This window comes from Podarcis gaigeae, assembly GCF_964106915.1.
Source record: "Podarcis gaigeae genome assembly, chromosome: 8".
In the NCBI taxonomy this organism is placed as follows: domain Eukaryota; kingdom Metazoa; phylum Chordata; class Lepidosauria; order Squamata; family Lacertidae; genus Podarcis; species Podarcis gaigeae.
Genome location: NC_139684.1, coordinates 77,924,907 through 77,952,434, shown reverse-complemented (window position 1 = coordinate 77,952,434; position 27,528 = coordinate 77,924,907). Strand labels below are relative to the sequence as shown.

Sequence of the window (27,528 nt, the reverse complement as noted above, 5' to 3'; positions counted from 1 at the left end):
AAAACTGAACATGCCCCTTTGGCTGGTTTTAGGAATATAGTCATGTTCCCTCCTCACCAGATACCTGCGAATAAAATATAGATGTGATTTACCAATTGCTGATCACTTTGCATCTGATTTACCAATTGCTGATCCCTATGTATCTGGGCATCATTTCCCCAGATGCATTGTGATGAAATTTAGGTGAGCTATACTGGGAGGTTATTTGGTGAAATTACATGGGCTTCCCAAAAAGGATTCAATTCAATTCAAAATCCTTTATTAGGCATAGCACATTAACAAACTGTATAAAATGCGGGCTCAGCGAACACAATTTATCCCAGACCTATTCTTAACTCCAAGAAATAAATCGATGTACACAAATAATATAATACAACACAGCAACATCACCTACCATTAAAAACCACTAAGTCTCCATATCATGGCCCATTCTTTCTTCATGGACAGCACTTAAAAATTCAGCCGCTATTAAAGTAATTTGATCATTGCTGTCCGCCAGCAGGTCCTGAACAGTTGGTTGTGTAAAAATCTGTCTATTAAATTTTAGGGCCTCAAATAATTGTCTTCTGGCATAGCTGCCAAAATCACAGGAAAAGAATATATGCTCTAGAGTATCGGGTTCCTGTTTTCTGCATTTGCAGAGACGCTCTGATTCTGGGATAGCTACGTATCTTCCTCTCACTACCGCCGAGGGAAACATGTTAAATCTGGCCAACATAAACAGCCTACACGATTCATGTTCCTTCAGATTTGTCATGTATCCCTTTTGGAAATCTCTACACAAAGGGAGATTTAGGTGGATAGGAGAGCAGGTGCTGTGCTTTGCAACCTCAAGCATGGCGAGAACACTTTTTTCTGTGAGGGTCTTCCTGATAATTTCCCATATATCTTTGGGATCAGAGATTTAAAAATCAGTTAGAGTGAGCCCTATCGAATCCAGTTTTCTCCTACAAATCAATGATAGATTGTTGATTGCACTATCACTTAAAAGATCGTAAAGTATAGAATTAGGGGATAGGGCTCTATAATGGAGGAAGATCCAATATGTCAAGGTCCTCAGCCATGCTCTTACTGATAAAGGCAGTATTCCCAGCTCACAACATATTGTTTCATATTTTACAGAGTTTGCAAGAAAAAGGATTCAATTAAGTAAAATATCTGTTTCTTAACCCTGAGAATGGGAGGGAGTGCAAACTGCAGGTGGCAGAATTTCATACCGTTTCCAAAAAAGAGTTAATCCAATTTCCACATTGTGCTTTGTGTTCCAGTATAAAATTGCACCATGTCTGGGAAAGCATGCAATCTCTAATTTCATCATTTCCCACCCCCTTACTGGACTAGTTCTTTCCACCTGGAACCCTCGGGCTCCCTTCTTGGCCTATAAAACCCTCCAAACTAGGCTCATCCTCCATCCTTCACCTGCTTGTTTGTTCTGAGTGCTCTCAGCTTTTGATCTCTTCAGCACTATGACGACTTTCCTGAGTACTTGTCTCCTCTTGGTCATCCTTTGCCCAGGTGAGTAGGAGCCTGAGATCTTGAATTCTTTCTCCAAGAACATTCAGTCAAGGGGCTAGTGGTGTCCATACGCCACCTTTGAAGCAAGAGACACAAAGTAGTTGTTGTGGAAGATGATAGGCATCCGAACAACATGACCAGTCCAACACAGTTGATGCTACCTACCCCCTTGCAGCCATACAGAGCTCTGCAAGAAGGAGAGGAGGTCTAGCTAATCAGAGGACTGGATGAGGGAGAGCAGAGCAGGGAGGCTGGCAGGAGAAGATAAAAGCAGCAGAGCCAACTGTCTAGAGAGGCAAGGGGATTGGTCCTCCTTACTGTTCCATTTACTCATGAGGAGGCCAGTGGAGAGGAGAGGAGTAACTTTACCCCTGCAGTAGGCTGCTTGCTGCAGATAAATATGACTCTTGCTGGAGGCAACAGATCAATGGTACGTTGAGGCACTGAGACCTCTAACCATAGATTCCAAACCTATGGGGCTGGGGACACCTCTGCCTCCCCAAGGATGTGATGATGGGGCTGAAAATTCCCCAACCTTGAGGGGCCCCACTGTGCCTCCTTGCAACCTCCTTGTACATCTTATACTTGTGGTCTCAAGTGCATACAATGAGCACCCCCAATGTCAGGCAGAACTTGGTGCCTTCCTTTAATCACAAATTGAAAGCACTGGTTGCAAGAGCGGGGAACCAGTGCAAGGGCCATCCCTGGTAGGGGATTAGCTTTTGGGGGGAAATCTCCCTAGGTGGAAGTAGCCAGTTAGTAGTGACTGGGGATGGAATATGGCCCCTGCTGTTGTGGGCCCTGGGCTGGAGGAGTGGTATAGGGAGGGGTGAAGGGTTTTCTTCATGAACTCCCCAGCCATTTTTTGGGTGGCTAGGCAACAGTATTCCTTGTAGGTAGTGTGGTGTAGTGGTTAGCGTACTGAGCCCAGGAGCTGAGAGAAATCAGATTCAAAATTCCCCATTCAGCTACAAAGCTGATATTGAGTCTTGTTTAGTGGTTGGGTCCTGAGGGTCCATTTAGAAAGTGTGCTTATATTTCCTTATGGAATGGGGCAAGGGGCAATTTTTACATTTGCAGAGCCTTTTTGAGCCTCAGGATTATTATGGGGAGTGGGGTGCATTTAGCATGGCTCCAGGTAAAGGCAAGGCTAAGGGGGGCCCTAAGGGCAAAGGAAAAGCATCTGCACCACAGAGGGAGCATGCATAGGCATCCCATTCCCCTCCTGTTCTGTGGAGGAAGAGTCAGACTAGGGGACTATATTGATGTTCTTCGAGGCCCGGAGAAGGCAGAAGGCAGCCCTACTGCAGCTTTAACTTCAAGTGCTTGTCAGCTGGCAGAAGCAAGAAACACAAAATCCTAACCAAGGTGCTGTTAATTTAATTTCAACAGGTTTGGATGCCTTGGAAGTAAGTACCGGTTTTGCTTCGCAGGAAGTGCCAGAGATGGAAGCCACGCAGGAGGTGGTCATGGAAAAAGGTGAGGCATTATATTCTCAGCAGTGGAGTTGGCCAGGGTGGCATCCCCAATTGCCATGGATTTGTCAGGGTTGGAGTCCAGCTCAGTGGCCTTTCTCCCCTCCGGTGGTGGCTGTGGCTTCCACTGGACTCCCCCTTTATACAGGGGGATCTGCCATCTTGTTGGATGCTTGTAATCAGGAAAGGGGCCCAGGATCTGTGGATGTGACTAATCACCCTGATCTGCAGCGATAACGCTGATGCCCCCCCCTCATCCAGTAGCACCCACCAGCTCAGAGGGGAAAGGAAAGGGAGAAGGCGGTTCTGTATCATCAGTGCTGCCCCACCCTGATCCCTTGGATGTGATTAAGTGGACGCCATCCCATTTTCAGAGCCATCAGCCCCCACCGGGTTTCCATCATCTCCCAACTACCAAAGAAAGGATTTGGAAAGGGGAATATTGTTCACCCACTTAAATAGGGAAATTCCCAAGAAAGGAAAGGACTTTGTAGGTGAGATTGATGCAGGCAAACCAAAGCACAGGAAGGTGCCAACTGGTTAATGGGGTATTTAAATTTATGCCAGAATTAATATATCAAATTATGGATTTATGGAGCATACTCAGAGTTCATGGGGGGGATTGAAGACCTATGATGAAGCTTTATGCAGCTGGACAGCTACTAATTAGGCCTGGAGTGAGGGGAAAGATACTAGCAAATGGGAAGAAGGCTTTGTGTCTTTCCATTTCTGTGTCTGGACATGTTCCTGTATGAAGAATTGGGGGGGGGGGGGGAGAGATGTGTGTTGGCGGTCATGCAGTCTGTAACCCACCACTACATGTGGATCCTGAGACATTAAACATTGCTTGTGTTTGGCTTGGAATATTCTGTTTCTCAAAGACTGGACAACTTATGTTTCCTCTCCTCTCCTCTCTGCAGTGAAAAAAGTGCAATGTTTAAAAAACAATGGGGATGCTTGTATTGTGGAAGGAGGAAGTTGCTTTTCTCAGCGTACTGAAACCTATTTAAGTGAGTATGAAGCCTTTCTGTCATATTAACTCTAAGTGTGTGTTTGCATCCTTTGGTCTCTGGGGTATCTAGTGTTACAAAAGAATGCTGATCTCACCATCCTCGAGGAACTCAACTTTTTCAACAATTAAATATTAGAATTAAAACTATATTAAAAATCTGTTTAAAATGTAACAATAATTACAATAACAATAAAACAACACAATAAAAACAACACAACCCCAAACCCTTTCATTCTTCAAAAAGCTGTTGAGACCCACTTGTAAAATGACAACAAGGTGGGATTTAGTCTAGATTCTTGAGTGAGGTACAATAAAAGCAAAAAATAAAATAAAGAAGAAAACCTCATGTTGAAACCCATCCATCCCTCTCTATGTTGAAACCCATCCATCCCTCTCTATGTTGAAAACTCTCTCTCTCTCTCTCTCAGCAAGGGAATTCCAGAGTCTGCAAGGATCCACTGAGATGGCCCATTTCCACATCATTAACTAATAGTGTTGAACCTCTCTCATTCTCTCATACTTTGACTCAGGGAAACCTTATAGATCCACAGAGCCACTGGTAACCTTCTCCTGACTTTTACCAGCTGCTTACTGTGAACAAACTGTGCATAGATATTCAGGCCTCATCTTTCTCTGACATTGGTCTCATAGCTCCCCCTTAACTCCTAAATGACAATCCCTCAGTGAATGATAATTCCCAACTGCTTAGAAAGCAACCAAATCAGAGTCTACTCTTTGTTGGTGCAGGCACATTGATGTAGCAATGAGATACGCAGCAAGTGAATGCACACAAGGAGACAGGTGTTGGGTTCAGATTTGTCCACAACTTTACTGATTACAGGGATAAACAGCTTTGACACATACACTGGGCATGTAACCAGTCTGCCTACTGACTGATAGACTATTGGGGATGACCAATATTAGCGTCCATCAACAGCATGAAGAGCATCCTGTGAACCTCAAGTAGACACTGGCAAGGGGTGCTCTGTGCCCTGAACCCCTGAGCTGGATGTATGGACAAGGAATGCATTCTTCCAAGATCCCTGAGAGGGATCCCATCTGACAGGGTGGGGCTTCACCTCCATTCCCACTAAGAATCTAGCCCAATGATTCTTCTGCTGCACAAAGTGGTGAAATAGAAGGTTGCATAGAAGGTGACTACCAAACCTACAACACCTGGAACAAGTCCAGCATGCCATTAAGGATATCCACTAGCCACGTCTTGCAGCCAGCTGCCTAGCAGTGTATAATCTGTCCTGTAAAAAGTCCCCTTGGGCTTGCACATTTTGCTTCATCACTTTGTTCATCTTACTTGGTCCTTGTTAACTCAGATGGGGTGGACAGTTCCCCTCCACACTTGCCTCTTCCATTTGCAGGGCTAACCAAGCAACAGACAAGCATTTTCCTTGTCCTCCTACTGTTTTCTGCCCACACAGACTACCCAGTCTCCTCCTTCATTTGTTGCCTTCTTCCCTTGAGTCCTGCAATGTTTTCCACGGAAAGCAAAGCAGAATGCTGTGACTTGGGTCCATTGGTCACTTCACTTTGCTCTCTCTCTCTTTTGTAATTCATTTTTATTAGTTGCTTTAGACATACATTCATCAAATCACATTGTAACAACTTGATTTTCCTCTAATTAAACATATATTTTTAAAACATTATGAAAGAAAAAAGAACAAAAATACATATTTATTGATTGCTTTGATTCATTTGTACTCCATTTCCGTTTGACTTCCCTCCCCTTCTTACCTCAGTCCTCAGTTTTACTTAGTTGACTGCCCCTCCTAACACAGCCATTTATTCAATAACCTAATTCCATTATGTTTTACTTTTTTCTTCTTCCAGGAATTACTCTAAAGTGGTCAGAAAAATTTATTCTCCATAATGGTCTTTCAAATACAGTTTGAATATATTTCAATCATTTAGTTTATTGTATTGTTTGATCTTTTCATCTGACCTGTCTGCTTGTCCAGTTCTGTATACTCCATCAATTTGATCAGCCAGTAACTCTTTGTTGAAAAGGTCTCCATTTTCCAATTCTGGGCATTTAAGACTCTTGCTGCTGTGGTGGCATACGTAAATACTTTCTTAAAGTTTCTTGGAATTTCATCCCCCATGATCCCTAAGAGGAATCTTCAGGCTTTTTAGGGAATAAGCTTTTAAACATCTTTTTAAATTATTTATAAATTACCTCCCAAAATTCCCTCATCTTTTTTCAGGTCCAACAAACATATGTTGTTCCTGCCACTTCTTTACATTTCCAACACTAGTCCGATTATTTGTTTTAACATTTTTTATCATCCATTCTGTTTCCTGATTTAACATACTGATAATTCAGTTTGAAGCATTTTAATAGTTTGACTTAACATCTTGTTCTTTGGGTTCTTAGCTATTTCTTTTTTATTTATTTTTTTTCATCTCCTCTAATATTTCCATTTTTTCTTTTCCCCCCCGTTTCTTCTGAATTGCATTCTGGTGGATGAAAAATCCTCGCATGGGTGCTTTCCCTGTCTTCCAAACAGTCTTCATATTAGTTCCTTTGTTAATATTAAATTTGAAGAATTCTTCTATTTTTTAATATTTTTAATATAATATTTATTATTAGTATTCTCCCCCCTTTATAACAAACAAATATAATTTCTTCATCACATATATCTTTGCTCTAACTGAGCTTTGACGTCCTCCTGTCCCCCTCCCTGACTTCCATATGTTATCACTTTTATCTTAGCATTTCTAAATCACCCTATTTATCTTATCTCTATACTTAAAAGACTTACTTCTAATTTTTATAAACAGGTATCAAATCATAACCTATCAATATTTTAAATCAACCCTGCAAGTGTTTTCAAATGTTTACAATGTTCCTTCATATACCTTTTTAATTAAGGTATTTTTGAAAATCTTTTTCAGTTCATTATATATCATATCCCAGTAGGCTTTAATCTTAGGACACGTCCACCACATATGAAAGAAATTCCCTTCCTTCTCCTTATATTTCCAACATCCTTATCTTCTAAATTTTAGCAAGTTTAGTCGGCGTCAAATACCACCTATACATCATCTTCATTAAATTTTCTTTTAATGCCATACATGCAGAGAATTTAATTGTTTTTGTCCATAGTCTTTCCCACATAAAATCTGAAGAATTCTTCGGAAGCTTTCTTAGCTATCTGAATTATTCCTTCATCAATAAGTAATGCTTCATTCATCCTCTATCTTTTCTGCCCTCTTTCTTTCCCCTTCAGGAATAAGGACACTGAATTGTGATCTGATAGGGACTTTGGATCAATTTCAAATTTTCTCACTCTTAATGTTAATTCTTTTGAGATCCAAATTCCATCTTGACTGCTGGCATACTGGTTCAGCTCAGAATAATATGAAAATTCCTTTGCCCTTGGATATTTAAACCTCCAAGCATCTACTAAATTTCTCTTAACTGGAAAAGGTTTGAGATGATCGTCGTGTTTTATTATCCACATTTCTCTGAGTTCTCTCATGTTCGAAACAACTCCATGCAGATTTCCTAGGAGCCCTTTTCAGCTCATGCCTGCTTTACACTCTCATGTACTTTTAAGTTTTTTTCTTGCACAGGCATGTCTGCAAGATTTGGGACGTTGCCTGGGCCAGAGTAGGCAATGACCAGGGGCGCAGCCTATCCACTATCACACTGGGTGCAAACAACACTCCTGAAAAGGAGGAAGGGGTGAATGGTGATTTTCAGACCAATCAGAATGAATTTACCTGATCCAGGCCATATCTTATAAATATTGTCCCCAACGCCAACATCCCACTCTCTCTTTTTAGAACCAGTCTCCAATTAAGGTAAAGGGACCCCTGACCACTAGGTCCAGTCACGGACAACTCTGACGTTGCGGCGCTCATCTCGCTTTATTGGCCAAGGGAGCTGTGTACAGCTTCCGGGTCATGTGGCCAGCATGACTAAGCTATTTCTGGTGAACAAGAACAGTGCATGGAAACACTGTTTATCTTCCCGCCAGAGCGGAACCTATTTATCTAGTTGCACTATTACCTGATGCCGAATAGGCCTGCAACATTTAGTAACAGCACATAGCATCAAATGCTGAAATACTCTGTTGACAAATGAAGCCACAGAAATCATTTTTTTTAAAGGAAAAGGGGGGAAAACATACCCAGACAGATATAACTGCATCTCCCCATAGAAGGTTGCGTGAAAAAAGATTTCTTGTATTGAGAAGTGAGTTCAAGAGATCAGAAAATTAGAGGAAACATGAAAAATCATCTTCTCCTGTCTCTCAGAAATATAGTACATAATATAAGGAAGCTTCATGAGTCAGGCCCCTGGATCAGCTAGCTGTATATCAGGTAGAGATGGGTAGTGGATCAAACTATTCTAGACTCTTTTGTATGGGCAGAAAAACAAGTCCATCTAGTCCCATTTATGTGCAAGTTGTTAAGGAACTATCCTAGAATATTCACATGGTATTGCAGAAGAAATTATACTTCAAAGAAACTACTTTATGTATTAGTTTGCTGAATTCAGTTGTTGCCGGGTATTTTCTCTTAAATCACCCATTTGCCCAATGTATTTATATTTGTATGTTCATCAATTTGAATCTTGCTATTCCTTCAATTCTATCTAACAGATGGCTCTACAAAGAGCTACAAGAACAAGGGTTGTGCTAAAGATTGCATCTCAGTTATTGCCACCTTCTCTTCAGTAGAAAACAAATATGTTGAGCATATCCACTTCTGCTGTCAAAAATATATGTGCAACCTGGGAATGATTAGAAGTAAGTATAGCTATCTATTTTTAAAGCACATTTTAAAAAGAAAAGCCTAACTAGCTTTTCAGACACCTTTTAACTGAATTACTTTCTAAAGAAATGCCTGAAGCAACTAATATTATAGTTGAGATCTTGTTTATTCTGTTATATTTTACTCCAAGAAGACCCATTTATCCCAAATAGAATCCAATAAGGCAGACATTTATGTACAAAATATATTTGGTAAAATGTGAAATTTGCAGGTGGCTCTTTGAAATATTAAATAATCAATATATTTTTGGGAATTTTTAAATCATATTTTTTTTAAACTCTTTTTTTAAAAATTGAAAATTTGGTAACTTAGATTTTTAGATTTAGAGTAAGTCCATCATGTGACATATCATGAAGCTCAGGTTCTGAAGGGATTTGTGTTTTTAGTTTTGACGTACAGTAGTACTTCAGGTTACATACGCTTCAATTTGCATACGCTTCAGGTTACACACTCCACTAAGCCAGAAATAGTGCTTCAGGTTAAGAACTTTGCTTCAGGATAAGAACAGAAATCGGGCTCTGGTGCGGAGGCAGCAGCGGGAGGCCCCATTAGCTAAAGTGGTGCTTCAGGTTAAGAACAGTTTCAGGTTAAGAACGGACCTCCGGAACGAATTAAGTACTTAACCTGAGGTAACACTGTATCTCAATGCTGGGCTGAGCTTTTAAGGCCTTTGTGTACTCTGGCAAGGTCAAATTTCTCTCTCTCTTTTTGAAATTTTAAACACTCATAACTCAAAAACAGGATGAGATAAAAAAATTAAAATTTTAGATTTATTTTTTTTTTTTTTAATAAATTTTTATTAGGGGTTTTTACAAAATAAAGTACAGAAATAAACAACCTTTCTTTTATCTCAACAAAGTTTCATAACTTCTTTGGACTTCCTCACATCTCCCGCTGCCATTTTCATCATCATAAATTTTTCCCAGCAATTTATCATCTAATTTGCAAATTTTATAACCACTCATTTAAATATAATCCTCTGTAAATTAGTTTCTCTTAATCTCACTTTACATCCCATTTCGATCCGATTTTGTGGTGGCCAATTATTTATGATCAAACATCCTACTTAACTTTCCGCCAAATCACAATATTTTTGTAAATAAATCTTAAATTTCCTCCAATCTTCTTCAACCCTCTCTTCTCCCAGGTCTCGAATTCTGCCAGTCATCTCGGCCAGTTGCATATAGTCCAAAAAAATTTTAGATTTAAACTTAGTTTTGATCACTCAACAAGTGTACAAAAGATGACAAAAGAAAATTAGATGACATGAGGTTAAAAAGTTGTATCACTTGATTGGGTGCCACTGCAATGTTCCCTTGCCAGTAATTAGGGACAGAATTTTGATATACGGTATGTTAAAAAAATATGTAGTGAACTGCCCTGTGATTTTTGAATGAAAGGCAGTATACAAATTTAATTCCTAATAAATAAATAAATAAATAAATAAATAAATAAATATTGAGCTCCCAATGGGGCCTCAATAATTCCTTGGAGGTGTTTAGTAAATGCCCTAACCTAGTTTCTTGGAATCAGTATCATCATCTGTATGTCATGGAGAAGCACTTTCTCCCCAAAAGATTCAAATGACCACTGGGTGTGTGGAAGAGAACACCCCAGAAAAATTGGGGAAACAGGTAGAGAGATAAGAACACATGCCCCCTCTTGCTCACTCTGGGACTCATCTTGGTGGGGCAGAACTGCAGAGGTAGTTAGTGAAACTATCTATTGCTGCTGGATGCCATTTAAATGGAGAACAACAAAAGTCGCACTGCTTGGGCAAAGTTGTTGAGCTCTATTTGAGAATAAAATTATTTGGGAACAAAAATAAGTTTTTGGGTTTTTGAGGGGATTTTAAAAGCATTTTGAAAAACAAAAATCACCCTACTTGATGGGAAAATACGGACATATGGTAGCCCTCAGTTCCTCCCATTACTATATTTCATGTCTCAATTAGTGAACCGTTTTCTCTCTCTCATTGGTTTCTACAGTAGGTCTGCCAAACACTGATGTTTTATTGTGTCCAGGGGGCATTGTTGAAAATCAGCAAAATGGGGAGGGGGATGCATAAAAACTTCAAATTTTGTGTCCTGATTTTCACTTTTTTAAACTGCAATGACTGGCAATGGTTGCTGGTGATTGAGTGAGAGATGACGGGGGTGACTGGATGGATGATGTATCTGTGTGCAGTAAAATGGGATGAGTGATAATGAATAAGAAGCTGGGACTGAAACTGCCTTGGTCATGCTGGCCATTCATCTCCAGTGGGCTAGGGACAAAGGTGAAAGCTGTTTCCTAGTTCTGCTCGATCTCTCAACGGCCTTTGATACCATCGACCATAACATCCTCCTGGACCAGGCGTCAGCAACATTTTTCAGCTGTGTACTGGTCCACCATCCCTCAGACCATGTGGTGGGCTGGACTATATTTTTTTTGGGGGGAGAGAACAAATTCCTATGCCCCACAAATAACCCAGAGATGCATTTTAAATAAAAGCACACATTCTACTCATGTAAAAACATGCTGAGTCCCGGACCATCTGCGGGCCAGGTTGAGAAGGTGATTGGGGACCTTAGGTTGCCTACCTCTGTTTTGGACCGTCTAGAGGGGCTGGGACCTGGGGGCACTGTTATACAGTGGTTCTGCTCCTTCCTCTTGGGCCATGTTCAGAAGGTGGTGGGGGGATGAGTGTTCAGACCAGACCCCTGGGCTCTCACTTGTGAGATGCCTCAGGGGTCCGTCCTCTCCCCCATGCTTTTTAATATCTATATGAAGCCCCTGGGAGAGATCATCAGGGGGTTTGGGCTGGGTGTTCATCAGTATGCAGATGACACCCAGCTCTACCTCTCTTTTAAATCGGAACCAGTGAAGGTGGTGAAGGTCCTGTATGAGTGTCTGGAGGCGGTTGAAGGATGGATGGCGGCTAACTGATTGAGGTTGAATCCTGACAAGACAGAAGTACTGTACTTGGGGGACGGGGGCGGGTAGGTGTGGAGATCTCCCTGGTCCTGAATGTGGTAACTGTGCCTCTGAAAGACGAGGAGGGCAGCCTGGGAGTCATTTTGACTCACAGCTGTCCATGGAGGTGCAGGTCAATTCTGTGTCCAGAGCAACTGTCTACCAGCTCCAACTGCTATGCAGGCTGAAACCCTATCTGCCCGTGAGAAAAAAATAAAATTTTAGATTGAAACTGAGTTTTGATGACTCGACAAGTGTACAAAACATGCCCCCCCTTGCTTCCTGAAAGCACAGCTCACCCTGGGACTCGTCTTGATGGGTTAGAACCGCAGAGGTAATAACTTTATAGTTTGTGGCTATTGGAGGCCGAATCTTAATGTGATCTGTAGCATTTTGTAAGTTAGGAGATACTTTATAAATGCTGTAAACTGCCCAGAGTGGCTGGGGGAACAGAGCCAGATGGGCAGGGTATAAATAATGAAATAATAAAATAAATAAATAATAATAATAATAATAATAATAATAATAATAATAATAATTATTGGAGCACTGAAAACAGAAGGGTTCCTTCACTTTAAAGGCACTTCAGTATATGTTGATGTTTTTGGTTTTTTGAGATTTTACATTTTATTGCATTGTAATGCATTTAGGTATAAAATTTTATTTTATTTTATTGTAGTTTCTGAGTTTTCTATACCACTAGGAGACTCTTTTTAGTATTAAGAGATATAAAAGAATAATTAATAAATAAACAAATACACACCAAGGCTTTATTTCTTTATTTATTTGTCTGTTGTTTAGAAACTTTACATAGTAACCTTAATCTGAGGAGGGTTTCCAACATAGTAACACAGTATACAACATATTATACTTAAACAATATTATATACCTCAGTCTATTTCATAGTCATAAGCACTACATAAGTATATGTAGTTAGTGATTGAACACTATATATAATAAACCAAGCACCAAAAATAACAGTGGCCAATAAGTCACATTCACAACAATAAACTCCTCAATTCACCCCCTAAAAAATACTACTGCTTGTCTCCTCATCTCAGGTGTAAATATCTACATCATTAATTGCAGAAACAGAATGAAGTAGAGATGTTGCAATCCTCTCACAGGATTAAAGAACTGAAGCCTAGGAATTAGAATAACGATAAATGGGCTGGAATCATGTCTTGACTTTAGTATTTACTTCTGGCAGGGCTACCAAGGAAATTGAATGGGCAGGAGTGCCCAAACCTTTGTGCAGCTGAATCAGAAGTTTCTAAGGGTTCAAATGCCATCAGGTGTCATGATGAGGAGACTCAGTGCATTGAGTTTGTTCTTGTTCATGGTAAGTAGAACTGCCTTGCAATGAGTGGGAGGGGGAAAACAGGTGTGTGTGTGTGTGTTACTATTTCATTCTGTTTGTGGCTTCTTTCCAGAAAATAGATTATTGTGCATTTGGGGGAAAGTTTCTTTTTCCTAAAAACATAACTCACCTCAAATCACATTTGCTTTGTATGTATATAGATGAGTATGTATATTTACAGGGTGGGGGTTTGAGAAGGTGAGAGAAATAATCTTTTTGTTAAATTACATGTAAAAATTTATTAAAAGAGTGTTTTCACCAGTCTTTAAAAGACGTAAAATTAGGCATGGAGACCTGATCTGGAAAGCAGTATCAATGAAGATGAGCCCTTGCCCAAGAAGAAGAAAAAATAGACTTTTTTCTTTCTAAATTTTAAACACCTCTCTCATATTCATTTCATGTGGTGATTTTCAGATGCTTTCTATACTTGCTCAACATAGTTGTTAAAAATTAGAATGCTCCTATTTTTTCTTTTGCACGCGCACGCGCACACACACACACACACACAAACACAGGTTGCTACCAAGATGCTCATCTGACCTTGTCTCTTTTTCTTTACCAGACAACAGTGAAGTTCCTGATAAGGTCGTCAAAGGCTGTGCAACACCAACTTTTTGTGAATTGGCCAAGACATCAATGCTTAACAAGTACTTTTCAGGCATGATAACACAAACACGATGCTATGAAACTATAGTTTCACCAAAGCAACTCAGCTTTTAAAGGTAGTTAAAGGTAGAGAGCAATGTCTTCTTCCTTTTGGATTCCACTATTTTCTGCAACAGTGGAAGTGGTGGTTGCTTGTCTGAACATGGGAGTCCAGAGCAACTGGTATTCACAGGACTCCTGAGGCTTCTATTTGGTGAATGGTCGGCAGGGAATAGAAAACTAAAGTAGAAATGTGGGGGTTTGGCTCATGAAAACATGGGATATGTGTAAAAAAATCCTTTGTTCATAATCAAAATAAATTGGTGAAGCAAATCAAAACTGTGTTGTGTGTCTGCATTTATCAAATTAAGAATATTTGGTGGCAGTGGTGATGAAGGGCACTGTTTTTAGAATGAAAAACAATGGGTAATCATGAGTTATCTTATTGATTTAGGAAATGTATATTCCAGTCCATATTTCAAAGAAATCTGAGTGGCTTTCAATAACGTAAATCTGGAATTCCAAGACTGGAATTATACATTCATTCTTATTTATTGACAAGTTTCAAATATTGAAGACCTGCTGATGGTCATAATCTCCTCAGTTGGGCAACCTTAGAATACACACACAGTATATAACACTTTTATTTGGGTGGATAGTATTAGGATCAAAACATTTGAAGTCCCTACAACTCTTGAAACAAGCCAATTAGAAAGATATGGAATATATTAGCTAATAAAAATAAATTCATTTTCACATGCTAAATCCTACTTCAATAATGTGTGGAGAGGAATGGTAATATGGAAAAACTGTGTGATAATGGGTGTTATGGTTGGGTCTCTCCCATAGAAGCGAGACAACTCTGGCAGTAATTAACTCAGGTTTATTGCTCAAAACACACAAATCACTCTGGAGCTCAGTCACTCAGTGCCTACTTCCAAATTAGCTGTTGCTTAGTCTGAGTTCCGCCCCTTCCTATTCCCACATTTAAAGCCCCACTTTTGCTTCCTTTTCTGTTCACACCTCTCATTAATTCTTGTGCACCTACGTATCATGGGATGGGCTATTTCCGGTGGCCCTCCCTCTGAGTCCGAGCTTAAACTGTCTTCCCCCTTGAACTCCCCCCTTCTCCTTGTTCTCAGAGCTCAGGCTTCTACTGCAACTAGGCTGCTCCTCCCTCATTCTGCATTCCTACATAATTACCTCCTCCTGTCTACTCTACGCTCTCCCCCTATGTCAGCAATGGGATGGAGCTGACAATTGGTGTCTTGACCTTGGACCAACTGATAGATGAGGAAGACTTCTATACGTACAACATATACATCAAATACCATCTATCAGAGGTGGTCCAATGGCAATACCTGCAGCTACAACATATTTTAGTAACTTCATCTGGTCTGACTACCTTCACAGCATCTGAGACACTTGAAATTTGGAGCAATTGGATAATTAATTTGAAACTCAGTTTGATATGCAGAGTTTAAGAAATGATTGGAATAAAGAATTGGAATGCTCACTATTTCCTAGATAGTAGGAAAATTTCTTGGATATCAATGGATCTTAATCTAAGAATTATACAACAGAAAATCCTTCTTAGAATCTATTGGTCTCCCTTGCATTTGTATAAGAGAAGTCTATCTAATGTATCTCTTGGTTGGAGATGTATTATTGACAATTCTTCTTTGAAACACATGCTTTTACTGTGTCCCAAACTTACTAAGTTTTGGGAGAAAGCGCTGGACACAAGCACTTTCTCCCAAAGACACTACTCAAAAAATTAAGATTTTCAGACGTGACTATGCTCTTGAACTATATACCCATTGTATGGAAATTGAAAACAAGAAAGCAAAAATGGATTCAATGGATGAAATTTATAACATACATATGCGTAAAGATAAAAGGAAACATAGAGAAACCAGAAGAAGGAGGAAGGGAAATACAAGCTTGATAGATAAAGGTTAAAAGAAATAAGATATGTATTACTTGTAAAACTTGTAAAACCAATAAAGATCATTAAAAAAAAAAGGATTCTATGTGCCCTAATGGTGGCCAAGAGACTGATACTCCGGAAGAGCAGAGATAGATTCCCCTCAATCAATGGCTGGACAACATGACAACATTGGTAACATATGAACGGACAGCTTATAGATTTTCTTTGGATCAATTCAATGATATTTGGATTGAGTTTACACAGAATATATTAGGCTACTGAAAATTATATGTGCATTAGGATAATGAAAATATACACATTTGTATATTAACACTGGGTAATGTTACAGTATTTTTTCTTTTTTCTTTTTTCCTTCTCACGCACTTTTTTACTTCTTTTTCTATATCATCCAATGTTTCTGGGTGGGAAAGCAGGACAAATACACCTTGCACCCCATCACCTGATATCCTTGCTCTTTCTCCCAGCCCCCCACTGCCCTAAATTGCCCTAAGTTGCACATTTTTTCACCCCTGCCCCACCCTAATCCTTCACAGCCGCCGCCACCACCCACCACCCTACCTTCACCAGCTGTCTCTCCGCCATCACCTCCTCCATGGCTAGGCCTTGGCCATAGGCCTTCTCGTGAGGAGGTCATGGTTGCAGCTGCCCCGGCCACCCATGAGAAGAAGGAGGAGGTGAGGTAGCAGAAGTGGGTCATTTAAACAGAAGCAGGGGGCATCTGTTAATCTGTGAAGTCCTGCTCAGTTTGGGACAGTTGAGTGGTATGCACTACTGTGAGATTATAAGAGTCTCATGTTCTACCAACTGAGCTATCCCATTGCTTGAGAATTTTCTCCTGGTCAAGTACAAATATTATTACAAGAAACACAAAATCACAGAAATCTTTGAATTTATGTATTACATTTAGGGAATGTTGGGTGTAGTGAAGGGTTAACCTTTTGTGTCTCAAGCCTGAGAGGAGGCGCTTACAAGGGAAGTAAGCCAGGATGTGACGAAAGCAGCTTGGAATGCTGTGAGCTGGGTGGAAAGTGAAAGCAACTTTGTTGCACAGCTGCAAACAGAGGGAGAAGATGCAGCTTAAATCAGATGGAAGTTCTTGTTTGTAAATATGCTACTTTTGAGCAAATAAAGTGATATTAGGACAGAAGAAACGTGTGGGAATTTTTTACTGCCCTTTCACACACGACCGCTGTGCAACTTTGCTATCTGCTAATTGCTTTACGACCTGCAGAGGCTTGCAGGGGGAAGCGTGCTGGACGCCGAACAATAAAGCAATAAAACTACACCGAAGAGGTTATGGACCGACGCGAAGCGTGTGAGAAAGGGCTTTGGAAGACTTCAAAGGACTGAACGTCAGCTTGAGCGACTGCCAAGGCTTCAAAGAGAGCAGAGGGCAGATCGGAGGAGGCTGATGGAGAGGGAGCTGAGAGCCACGTCGTCCGGAGTGCCCAGTTTGGCTGCAGCGTGAGTACTTTTGCAAAGGCCAACAGAAGGGAGGCAAATGGTTCAGCCCCAAGAACATGGCTTTGAGCTTAAGCTGCCATGTCAGAAACTGAGTAGCCAAAATTGGCTGCAGTGGCGCTTTCAAGCAGAGCTTTTGCTAGTGGGGGAGCAGCTGTGGGACGTAGTCCAGCCACCACAGAAGGCAGCTGGGAAAGCAGAGGCTGAAAGGGCTGCAGAGCAAGGTGAAGTTGAGAAGCGTGTGCTTGCTTTTTTGGCAGAAAATGTGGATGCTCATCTAGTGCCAGTTGTCCTGGATGCTAAAAGGCCAGAGGCCGCTTGGCTAGCACTCCGAGAAGCTTGTGGAGCTGGGGTGGGAAGCAGGGGCCAAGATGGGGCTGCATCCAAAGGGGAGAGGCAAGATGGCGCCGGCCACATTCTTGAGAGCCGACACACAGCTGGGAGGAGCTGGGAGCCCCCACAGGGGGGCAAAGGGACTGTTGCTGTTGCTGGCAATGCTGCTGGTGCTTTTGCTGTGCCTGGGAGCTGTATGGATGCTGCAACGTGTCTGTGTGAGGAGCCAGGAAAGAGGCCAAGAGTTGGGAGCCCTTTACCCACCAGAGGGGGTGCAGGAAAACGTCCTGGGAGTCCCGTGAGTAGTGGGGGGGGGGCAGTGAGCAGTGAAAGCTCAGAGACGCCTCTTTCTCCAAAAGCTGCCAAGAGTTGTTTACACCAAGAGCTGAAGCCTAGCCGTGCCGGAGGCTTCAAGGCCGGCCACCTGCAGCAAGTAAAGATAAGAGCTGTGGAGTTGTGTGGGAACGCTGAGACAAGTCTGGTCTCCAAGGCAACTGAGAGAGTTGCATCTATGGAAGCTGTGAAGGTCGTGGGCAAGTCTTCCTGCCGGGGGGAAGTCTGTTGCCATGACAACCAGAGAGGACATCTGCAGAGGCCCCAAGGAGGGGGGCAGTGAGAAGATTGTTGCCATGACGACCCAGGAATGTCAACAACAAGACTTTCTCACTGTCATAATCGACAGTGGAGCCACCAACCCGCTGGTGCCATCTCCTGGTCTTTTGAGAAATTTCAGGACAGTAAAAACTGAGAAATATGTGACGATTGCTGATGGAAGCAGAAAAAGGCTGACAGAGACAGGTTTCTTTTTCTGTCCCTTTCTTAAGCATGAAATCAAAGCTTATGCAGTGCCCGGTTTAACTAACTGTTTGTTAAGTGTGCATGATCTACTTATTGATGGTTTTCATGTTTCTTTTGCAGGTGACAAGTGTGAGTTTTCCAAGGATGGGAAACACGTATACACAGTGCAGTCTAAAGATAATTTGTTTGCTGTAAATGTGCCTTTTACCACAGGAGAAGATGACACCGAAGATGCGAAGGGCCAATGTGTGAATGTAGCGCCTCACCATGGTTGTTCACATATTTGGCACCGACGCTTCACCCATTTGAATTGGAAATATCTCCAGAAAGCAGCAGAGCTGACACAAGGGTGCAAATTTAATGTTTGTGGCAATTTTTTAGATTGCAATGCATGTAAGCAGGTGAAAGTTGTGACATGCTCATATCCAAAGTCAGAGAGGCAGACCACACAACCCTTTGAATTAATTCATGCAGATTTGTGTGGACCCATGTCTGTTGAGTCACTGGGAGGTTCAAAGTATTCTCTGCTTTTGATTGATGATTTCTCGAGGTCTGCTTGGACCTTCTCTCTGAAAACGAAAGGGGAGGCGGCTAAAATGATCAGGGATTGGATCACCGCAGTTAAGGTAACCTTTTCCACCAAAGTTCGTGGCTTTCAAAGTGACAGAGGTTCTGAATTCACTGGTTCTGCTTTACAGGATTTCTTTAGGGAGAAGGGGATTAGCCACAGACTGACCGCTCCTTACTCTCCGCAACAGAATGGGGTCACAGAGAGACGGAACAGGACGGTGCAGGAAGCTGTGTCTGTGATCCTGTGGGACGCAGGACTACCCCTGAAATATTGGTCTGAAGCTACAAGATTTGTGGTCCATACCCAGAATAGAGTGTACAACTCTAGTGTAGGAAATACCTCGTATTTCTTACTGCATGGAAAGAAGCCTAAGGTACACTACCTTCGTGTGTTTGGTTGTGAGGCTTGGGTGCTTATTCCAAAGGCTCTACGCAAGAAAGGTGAGCCAAGATCTAAAAGAATGATCTTTGTAGGGTATGAGCCTGGCTCAAAGGCCTGGCGGTTTGCGTACCCAAGTGGAAACCAGTCAAGGTTGGTTATCAGCAATAGCGCTGAGTTCTGTGAGCAAGCTGGTTGGAAGCGTCTGCACGCTAATCCAGACGTGATTCCACAGCCGTTCTATGACTCAGACGTTGAGTAGGAAGAGGAACTTGTTGCTGGGGACCATGGTTCAGAGCAACAGAGTCCAAGGCAGGGACAGCTCAGGATCCCTCAGAGGGGGGAACCTAGAACACCTCCTCAGGCAAGTGTCAAGTTTGAGCCAAAGAGTGAGCCTTCTTCACCTGCTGGACCAGCTGTAAGGCCCAAGAGGCGCAGCAGGTCAGAGGGGGAAGACACTGAAGTTGAGGATGATTTAGCTGGACCCAGTGAAGCAGCAGGGTCACCAGGATTCACACTGAGGAGATCAGCGAGGACAAGGAGGCCTCCTGATCGGTATGACACTTCAAGCGTCTGGGTAGGTTCAGCCAGATGTGAACCTGAATCCTTCGAGGATATTCAGAGTTTACCTGAGGAAGAAGCAGATAAATGGCACAGGGCAATGGACAAAGAGATGAAGTCCATGGAAGACCTAGGTGTGTTCTCACTCACAGAGTTGCCACCAGGAAAGCAGGCTGTGACTTGCAGGTGGGTTAACCACTTGAAACCCACTGACACTGGAGAGCCACAGTATAAAGCCAGGTTAGTTGCTCAAGGATTCACTCAGAGAAAGGGAATACACTTCACGGAGGTGTATTTGCCAACGTCACGAGCGGAGACTCTGAGAACGCTTTTAGTTTGTGCAGCACAGAGAGGCTGGAAGGTAAACCACTTTGATGTGGATGTTGCCTACCTTAACTCAGATCTCCAGGAGGAGCTATACATGATTCCTCCTCCGGGGTTTGAGAACTTAAGGCAGGATGTTGTGTGGAGATTGCACAAATCCATCTATGGATTACGTCAATCTGCCAGAAACTGGAACATGTGCCTGCATGAAGCCTTAGAAGAACTAGGTTTCAGGAGAAGTGTTGCGGATAGTTGCTTTTATTTGAGAGGTTCAGGAGCAACACAAGAGTATTTGCTGATTTATGTTGATGACGTGCTGTTCTTTTCAGAAACGGATGAACAGGCGGAGAAGTTCGCCAAAGAGCTAGGTAAACGGTTCAAGCTCAAACAGCTTGGTGCTGTTTGGTGCTATCTAGGTGTCAGTGTTGAGCGTGCACAGGATGGAAGTTTCTTGCTCAGCCAGAAAGGCAAAATCGAGCAATTGCTTCAGAAAATGAGGATGAGTGATTGTGCAGGAGTGAGAAGTCCTATGGAGACTAGTTTTGTGAAGGACAGCCAGCAAGTAGAACGCACTGCGTTTGAAAATATTGAAGTGTTTCAGTCAGCCCTAGGGAGTTTGTTGTACTTGTCCCAGTGGAGCAGACCTGATATAGCTTTTGCTGTCAATCTGCTCAGCAGGGAAGCTTCAAACCCTAGTGTGCAAGCCTGGAATGGCATCAAGAGAGTTCTGAGGTATTTGCAGGAAACCAAAGACTTTTGTCTTAGGTTGCCAGCACAAGGAGAAGTCAAACTGACTTGCTTTGTGGACTCAGATTGGGCTAATCTTGAGGATCACAAGTCTGTGTCTGGTCTAGTGGTGAAGTTTGGGAACTCAGTAGTTGGATGGAGGTCCAAGAAGCAAAGTCTTATAGCGCTTTCATCCACTCAGGCTGAGTTCAGTGCTCTTTCAGAGGTGTGCAGAGAAGTAGAGTTCTATGCTTGCTTGGTGCAGTAACTCTGCGGAGTGGATTGTCTGCCGATACGTGTTTTCGAGGACAATCAACCATGCCTGCATTTGGCAGAGTCGGGTCAGTTCAAGGCGAGAACTAAACACCTAGACATTCGCTTTTGGAATGTGTGCCAGAGTGTTCAGGAGGGATTAGTTGCGCTGAAGTATTGTCCCTCTGCCAAGAACCTAGCTGATGGGTTCACAAAGCCACTCACCTTCCAAAGACATGGGGAGTTTTGCGAAGGTCTGGGTTTGGGACGATCAAGGGTCGATTCTCCCCTCAGGCGCAAGACAAGAGGGGGTGTTGGGTGTAGTGAAGGGTTAACCTTCTGTGCCTCAAGCCTGAGAGGAGGCATTTACAAGGGAAGTAAGCCAGGACGTGACAAAAGCAGCTTGGAATGCTGTGAGCTGGGTGGAAAGTGAAAGCAGCTTTGTTGCGCAGCTGCAAGCAGAGGGAGAAGATGCAGCTTAAATCAGATGGAAGTTCTTGTTTGTAAATATGCTACTTTTGAGCAAATAAAGTGATATTAGGACAGAAGAAACGTGTGGGACTTTTTTACTGCCCTTTCACACACGACCGCTGTGCAACTTTGCTATCTGCTAATTGCTTTACGACCTGCAGAGGCTCGCAGGGGGAAGCGTGCTGGACGCCGAACAATAAAGCAATAAATCTACACCGAAGAGGGAAGCCTGAGGGGAAAAGGAAACCCCAAATAAATAAAGGAACTAACTATATATGTATAGGTAAAGGTAAAGGACCCCTGGACGGTTAGGTCCAGTCAAAGGCTCATCTCGCTTTCAGGCCGAGGGAACCGGCGTTTGGCCCCAGACAGTTTTCCGGGTCATGTGGCCAGCATGACTAAACCATGACTATCCAGTATCAAAAACTAGCAGTGATCTACCACACTCTCCCATTGTCATTCTTCAACTTAAACCCTTAAACCCAGCCCTTTCTCTCTCTGAGGAGCCAGCGCACAGGGCTATGTTCAATTGATTCAGGGTTTGGGACATGATTTCTGACAGATTTTTCTTCTTTAACCAACTTAGCATTTTTAGTCAGTGACGTGATTTCAATTTTCTCTACTTTTGGGCAATAAATCCTTTCAAACCAACAAAAAAAGTGTTCTATGTCTTTATTCCTCTTCCACTGAGGAAAATTCCTCACTTCTCTGTAGTGTGGGCACCTCTGCCCCAAGCTGCATCTTCCTCAGTTTGAGAAGTAACATTTCTTTTTCTTGTTTGCTTTCTTTCACCCTGATTCTAGCTTCTTTTTCTCTAGAATTTTGCCTGAATTCTAACTAACTGAATTTCCTTTTCTGTATCCACCTTTATTTTCACGAGTACATTTTTTAACTTCAGCATTTCTATCTCATGACTAAGAATCCCCATAGAAGTTTTTCTCTCAGTTTGCATTCCTGCCTATCACCACTCACTTCAGGAGTTTTAGGGGGGAGGGAATCCTTCACAAAATATGAACATGTTGTGGTAAATGATTTTCCTTATGGGTTTTTGTTTTGGATCAGGGCACTGCCACCAATTAATATGTAGTGGATCCCACTGCTAGCGACCAATTAATAATGCAGTGGATTCACCCCACTAACTGCCCCTTTTTAACATAGTGCCCACACTTCAATGTGTGCCAATTACACCAAGTTTTACAATTGACATGGGCTATCATGTGGGGGAGTTGTGTGAGGGAAAACTCAGTAATTAGAGTCTCAGGCAGGAGTTGATTAAACAAACAAGAAAACAATGAGAACTTTACGAAACAAAGTGGGTCAGGAAAGGTGTTCTTTCAGGTTGAAGTTAACTTATTTATTTTAACTAACTATAAGATGTCTTAGGCTTAAACACAGTGTTATGGTCACAGCTTATTTTAACCTCTCTTTACTAAAAATCAATTGCCCACTCTCTCAGCAAGCGCACACTCCAAATAGTATAACAGAGCCAGGGGATCCCCTCACCCCTTGTTTACTGGGCTGGGAGTCTTCTGCACCTAAAATAACTCTTCCCTCCTGTCTATACTGAGACCCAGGTAGCCTGCATTCCCACAGATTCTACCTCTCCTGCTTCAGTGACAACCCTCTCAGAACACTCCTGTCTATATACAGTATCTTTCCCAGACCCTCAACACGTCCCCCCTATCCAAGCTGCAAGGCTCTGTCCTCTTACTATGGATAGTCTCCTCAGTGTGGCTATCTAACTTAACTCAGAACCAGTTCTCCCTCAGTCAAATCCTATCCTACTCCCTATCTCTCCTCTTAAGTCAAGCCATATCTCTTCTCAAATCCAGCCCAATCTAACACTTTCCCTCAGAAACTGCCCCTTTTATTCTCTCTCCCAAAGTGCTGCTCCACCCTCCTCTGGCTAGCCATCTAGGTAGCGAATCAGAGAGAGGCTCCAGCTCTCTGGTGGAGTTTCTGAGGAACTGCATCACCAAGACTCTGGTCTGGCTCTGTTGTCCATCATAGAGGAATAGGTGGGGAAATTAAAGGAACCAGGGAAGGCGAAAAAGGGAAGTCATAAATGATTGGCTTATTTACAGAAATATATGTATGGGAAAATGTGAGTGTGGCTTTGAAAAATATAAGTAAAATTAAACAGGAGAGAGAGATAGAGAGAGAGAGAGAGATAGAGAGAGAGAGAGGGTTGAGAAGGAACTTCTGCAGACAGAGAGTTGGTCCATAGGTGGAGTAAAGTGAGATCAAGACTTATTGTGGTATTTGAACAGAGGGTGGGTGGGTCCGGGAGAAGTTTGACTCAAACATTGCCAAGAAAATTTGTTGTGGGAGAAAAGAACCAGAGAACTTAGCAAAAATCTTGACATCTGAATGACCTCCATTTTTTTCTATTCAAACTGAAGCCTTTAACAAGGGAAAGAGAAAAATATTTCCCCTTGCAGTGCAGTGCTTTACACCTGAAAGTGAAGTGATGAACAAAATGATTGCTTTGCTGGAACATCCCAATGAATCTGCAGAAGGAATTGTGGATTGCATACTGCACTCTTTCGAAAGACCTGGAGTGTACTTGGATCAAGTTTGTAGTTACACAGATAGCTTCCAATATATTTTGGGGGCAGGGGAGGGGGCGGGGGTGGTGGTTATGAATGTAATATATTCTATATTTGACAAAGATCAACCCAGAACACAGTTTTTATTTGCCACACCAATTTATTTTGATTATGAACAAAGGACAACCCATATACCATATTATCATGAACCAGAGTCCCCAAGTCCCACATTTCTAGATTAGCTTCTCTATCCCCTGCATCCCATTCACCATCCACTAAATGTTAAATAGAGGACTCAAGAGTCCTGTGAATCCCATTCACTCTGCACTCCCACCATCAGGCAAGCAACCTCCACCTCCACTGATGCTGAAAATAGTGGGATCCAAAAAAAAGAACACATTGTTCTCTCCTAAATGCCCTTCAAAGTTGAGCTGCTCTGAGAAAGCAGAGGATCATGGCATTTTGCTTGTGTTAAAGTGCCTGAAAATTTATCACTGTGGCCTGATTTCATGGCCAATGCACAAAAATCTGGTGTTGCACAGCCTTTGATGAGATCAGCAGGAATTGAATAGTCATCTAGAAAAGAGAAAGAGTCATGGTCATATGAGCACCTGGGTGGTAATGGGTGTGCATTTGTGTGTGAAACTCTCGAGAGATATTTTAACTGTATCATGCAAGGATAGAAAGCATGTCAGAAACACATCATGAAATGAATATGTCACAGAAGGTTAAAATTAGGGTTAGGAGAAATCCATTTTTTTTATTGGGAAGGGGCCCCAATGCTCACAAATTTTGCATTCAGTTCTGGGCTCCATGGCTGCTTAGATTTCTTCAGAAGGCTAGTTAAAATACTATTTTAAAAACAGTTTTCACGCAATTTAACAATTATATCATTCATCTCTGTCTTCTCATACACCACCTCCAGAAACCTTCATCTATATACATTGATCACAAAGGGGATTTTGACATAGGAATATTTTCACAGGAGGGGAGAAGCTTCCCAATCTCCAATATACACACAGGAGGCTGGCCCAGCACTCCTCCTCGGTCTTTCGTCATACACCCAACCTGCATAACCTCTGAGTGTCCCAATCTGCCACAGACAGCCCCAGAATTACAGAAGCTATCTCGCTTTCTGATTTGATCCCAGAATGCCCCAGTTTTCCTTTTTCCTCCACTCTGCATATCAGACAATAATTAAAAGAGCTCTCTCTATGTGGGTGGGTGGGTCTAAGTGCAGAAATGGAGTCCTGTTTATACTGAATATATAATACCTGCACCAAATGAAGAAAATGGTGAAATTGGCATTCAAAGCCCTTCCTATCATTTTGAAGGAAAATGTCACCAATCTACTTTAGATTCTTCAACAGCCAGCCACTTTTAGGAAAAGCATGGGTGTTTATTCCTTTATTTTAAATGGAGCCTTACATTGTCTATTAAGAAATAAGGCCCACTGTATTCAATGGAGCTTACTCCCATGTAAATGGGTAAAGATTGGGCAGTCTTATACTGCAACCCTAAGAATTTTTACTCAAATGTAAGTCCCACTTGGTTCAATAGGATTTACTCTCTGGTATGTTTCTGATCATTCTCACAGTTTCTATTATTATTTATTATTATTATTATTACTATCATCATCATTATCATCCAACTTTTTCTCTGACAGGGGCTCAAGGCAGCTTATATTTAAAATCTTATTTGATTCCATTTATCTGTGGAAGGTGTACATTCTCCTTTTCCTTGCACATCTTTACAACATTACTGTGAGGTAGGTTAGACTGAGAGGTTCTAATTGGTTAAAGTCTTAAGGTGATAGACGTATATTTGTAATGACATATTTGTGTGCAGCGAGATCAAACATGGGAGAAGATTCCTGATGTAGAATAGAACATCCCTATTTTCATCTGAGAAATGTGAGAGAGTATGAACCAGGCAAGCCATTCCATCCCTCCTACTCATTGACTGGCAGTGCTACTCACCGTGAACAAAAACAAGCTCTATACACTGAGTCTCATCATTATAACACTCGGTGGTGTTCGAGCCATTGCAAAGTCCCGAGTCAGAAGCACAAAAGGTTGGGCACTTCAGTTGATTCCAGGCACGACTCGGCCCTGCCAAAAGCAACCAATAAATTAACACATGTATTGGGTTTCACAGTTGCACTTGAGATGAGTAGACAAGCAGGAGTATTTTGCAGTGGGAAAGTTGTGGAGTTTATTGCTGGGTTGTCAATGTGCTATTGCTGCTTTTTGTGCATTGCTGTTTGTGCATTATTTTCCATTAAGCACCTTGTGGTATTATGCATTACTTATTACAGAGAGCTATACTTATGTGTATAATGTTATGTAAATATATTATGTTGTTTACTTTGTTACTGTGTTGTAAACTGTCCTGTGATTAAAGGTAATATAAACATTTCTTAAACGATTGATAATTAAATAAAGCCTTGGCATTTATAATCTAATATATTTACACACCACTTAATACTTTTAAAAGTCTCTACGTGCATTATTATTATTATTATTATTATTATTATTATTATATATTAGTTGTACCCCGCCCATCTGGCTGGGTTTCCCCAGCCACTCTGGGCGGCTTCCACAGAGACGCAAAATACACTAAAATATCACACATTAAAAACTTCCCTGAACAGGGCTGCCTTAAGATGTCTTCTGAATGTCAGGTAGTTGTTTATCGCTTTGACATCTCATGGGAGGGCGTTCTACAGGGCGGGTGCCACTACCGAGAAGGCCCTCTGCCTGGTTCCCTGTAGCTTTGCTTCTCGCACTGAGGGAACCGCCAGAAGGCCCTCGGCGCTGGACCTCAGCGTCCGGGCAGAACAATGGGGCTGGAGACGCTCCTTCAGATATACTGGGCCGAGGCCGTTTAGGGCTTTAAAGGTCAACACCAACACTTTTAATTGTGGTCAGAAACGTACTGGGAGCCAATGTAAGTCTTTCAAGACTGGTGTTACGTGGTCTCGGCGGCGGCCCCCAGTCACCAGTCTAGCTGCCACTTTAGAAGATAATGCTACATATATAAATGAAACTGGAAAACTACAATAAAACTGAACATAAATTTAAACACAGTATAATGTGTTGAATGGTTTCTTTAAATGTAAAGGTTCATCATTGTTCCACTTGATGTGTATGTCTTTAAGGGGACAGAGCAAGATAACGAGACCCAGCTTTGCAGCTGTGAAACATAGCTGGTGCTGCTGAGTTGTATTTGATTAAGGTGTGTCACATTTGGGTGTAGTATATAAGGAGCAGCACCTAGCTTTCCCATTACCCTGGGGGTTGGGTTGGTGGTTGGGTCTGGTTTGTTGTTAATGTATTTAGTGTATAAGGAGTTTTTGTAATTAAAACCTTGTTTAAGTTATTTCTGAGTCCCT

The 27,528-nt window shown here is 42.0% G+C and overlaps 1 protein-coding gene and 1 long non-coding RNA gene across 2 annotated transcripts in view; one reads left to right on the top strand and one right to left on the bottom strand.

Moving 5' to 3' along the window:
• Positions 1-27,528, bottom strand: part of LOC310851823 — a 743,739-nt gene that overhangs the window by 180,988 nt on the left and 535,223 nt on the right. The gene's annotated exons all lie outside the window — the stretch shown is intronic.
• Positions 1,202-9,545, top strand: LOC310850492 (uncharacterized protein; the record flags this gene model as incomplete). The annotated part of the gene is made up of 5 exons (XM_083752013.1): positions 1,202-1,515; positions 2,908-2,994; positions 3,911-4,000; positions 8,628-8,774; positions 9,541-9,545. The coding sequence occupies exons 1-5, from the start codon at positions 1,467-1,469 to the stop codon at positions 9,543-9,545; spliced, it is 378 nt and encodes a 125-aa protein (XP_083608139.1). The 5' UTR covers positions 1,202-1,466.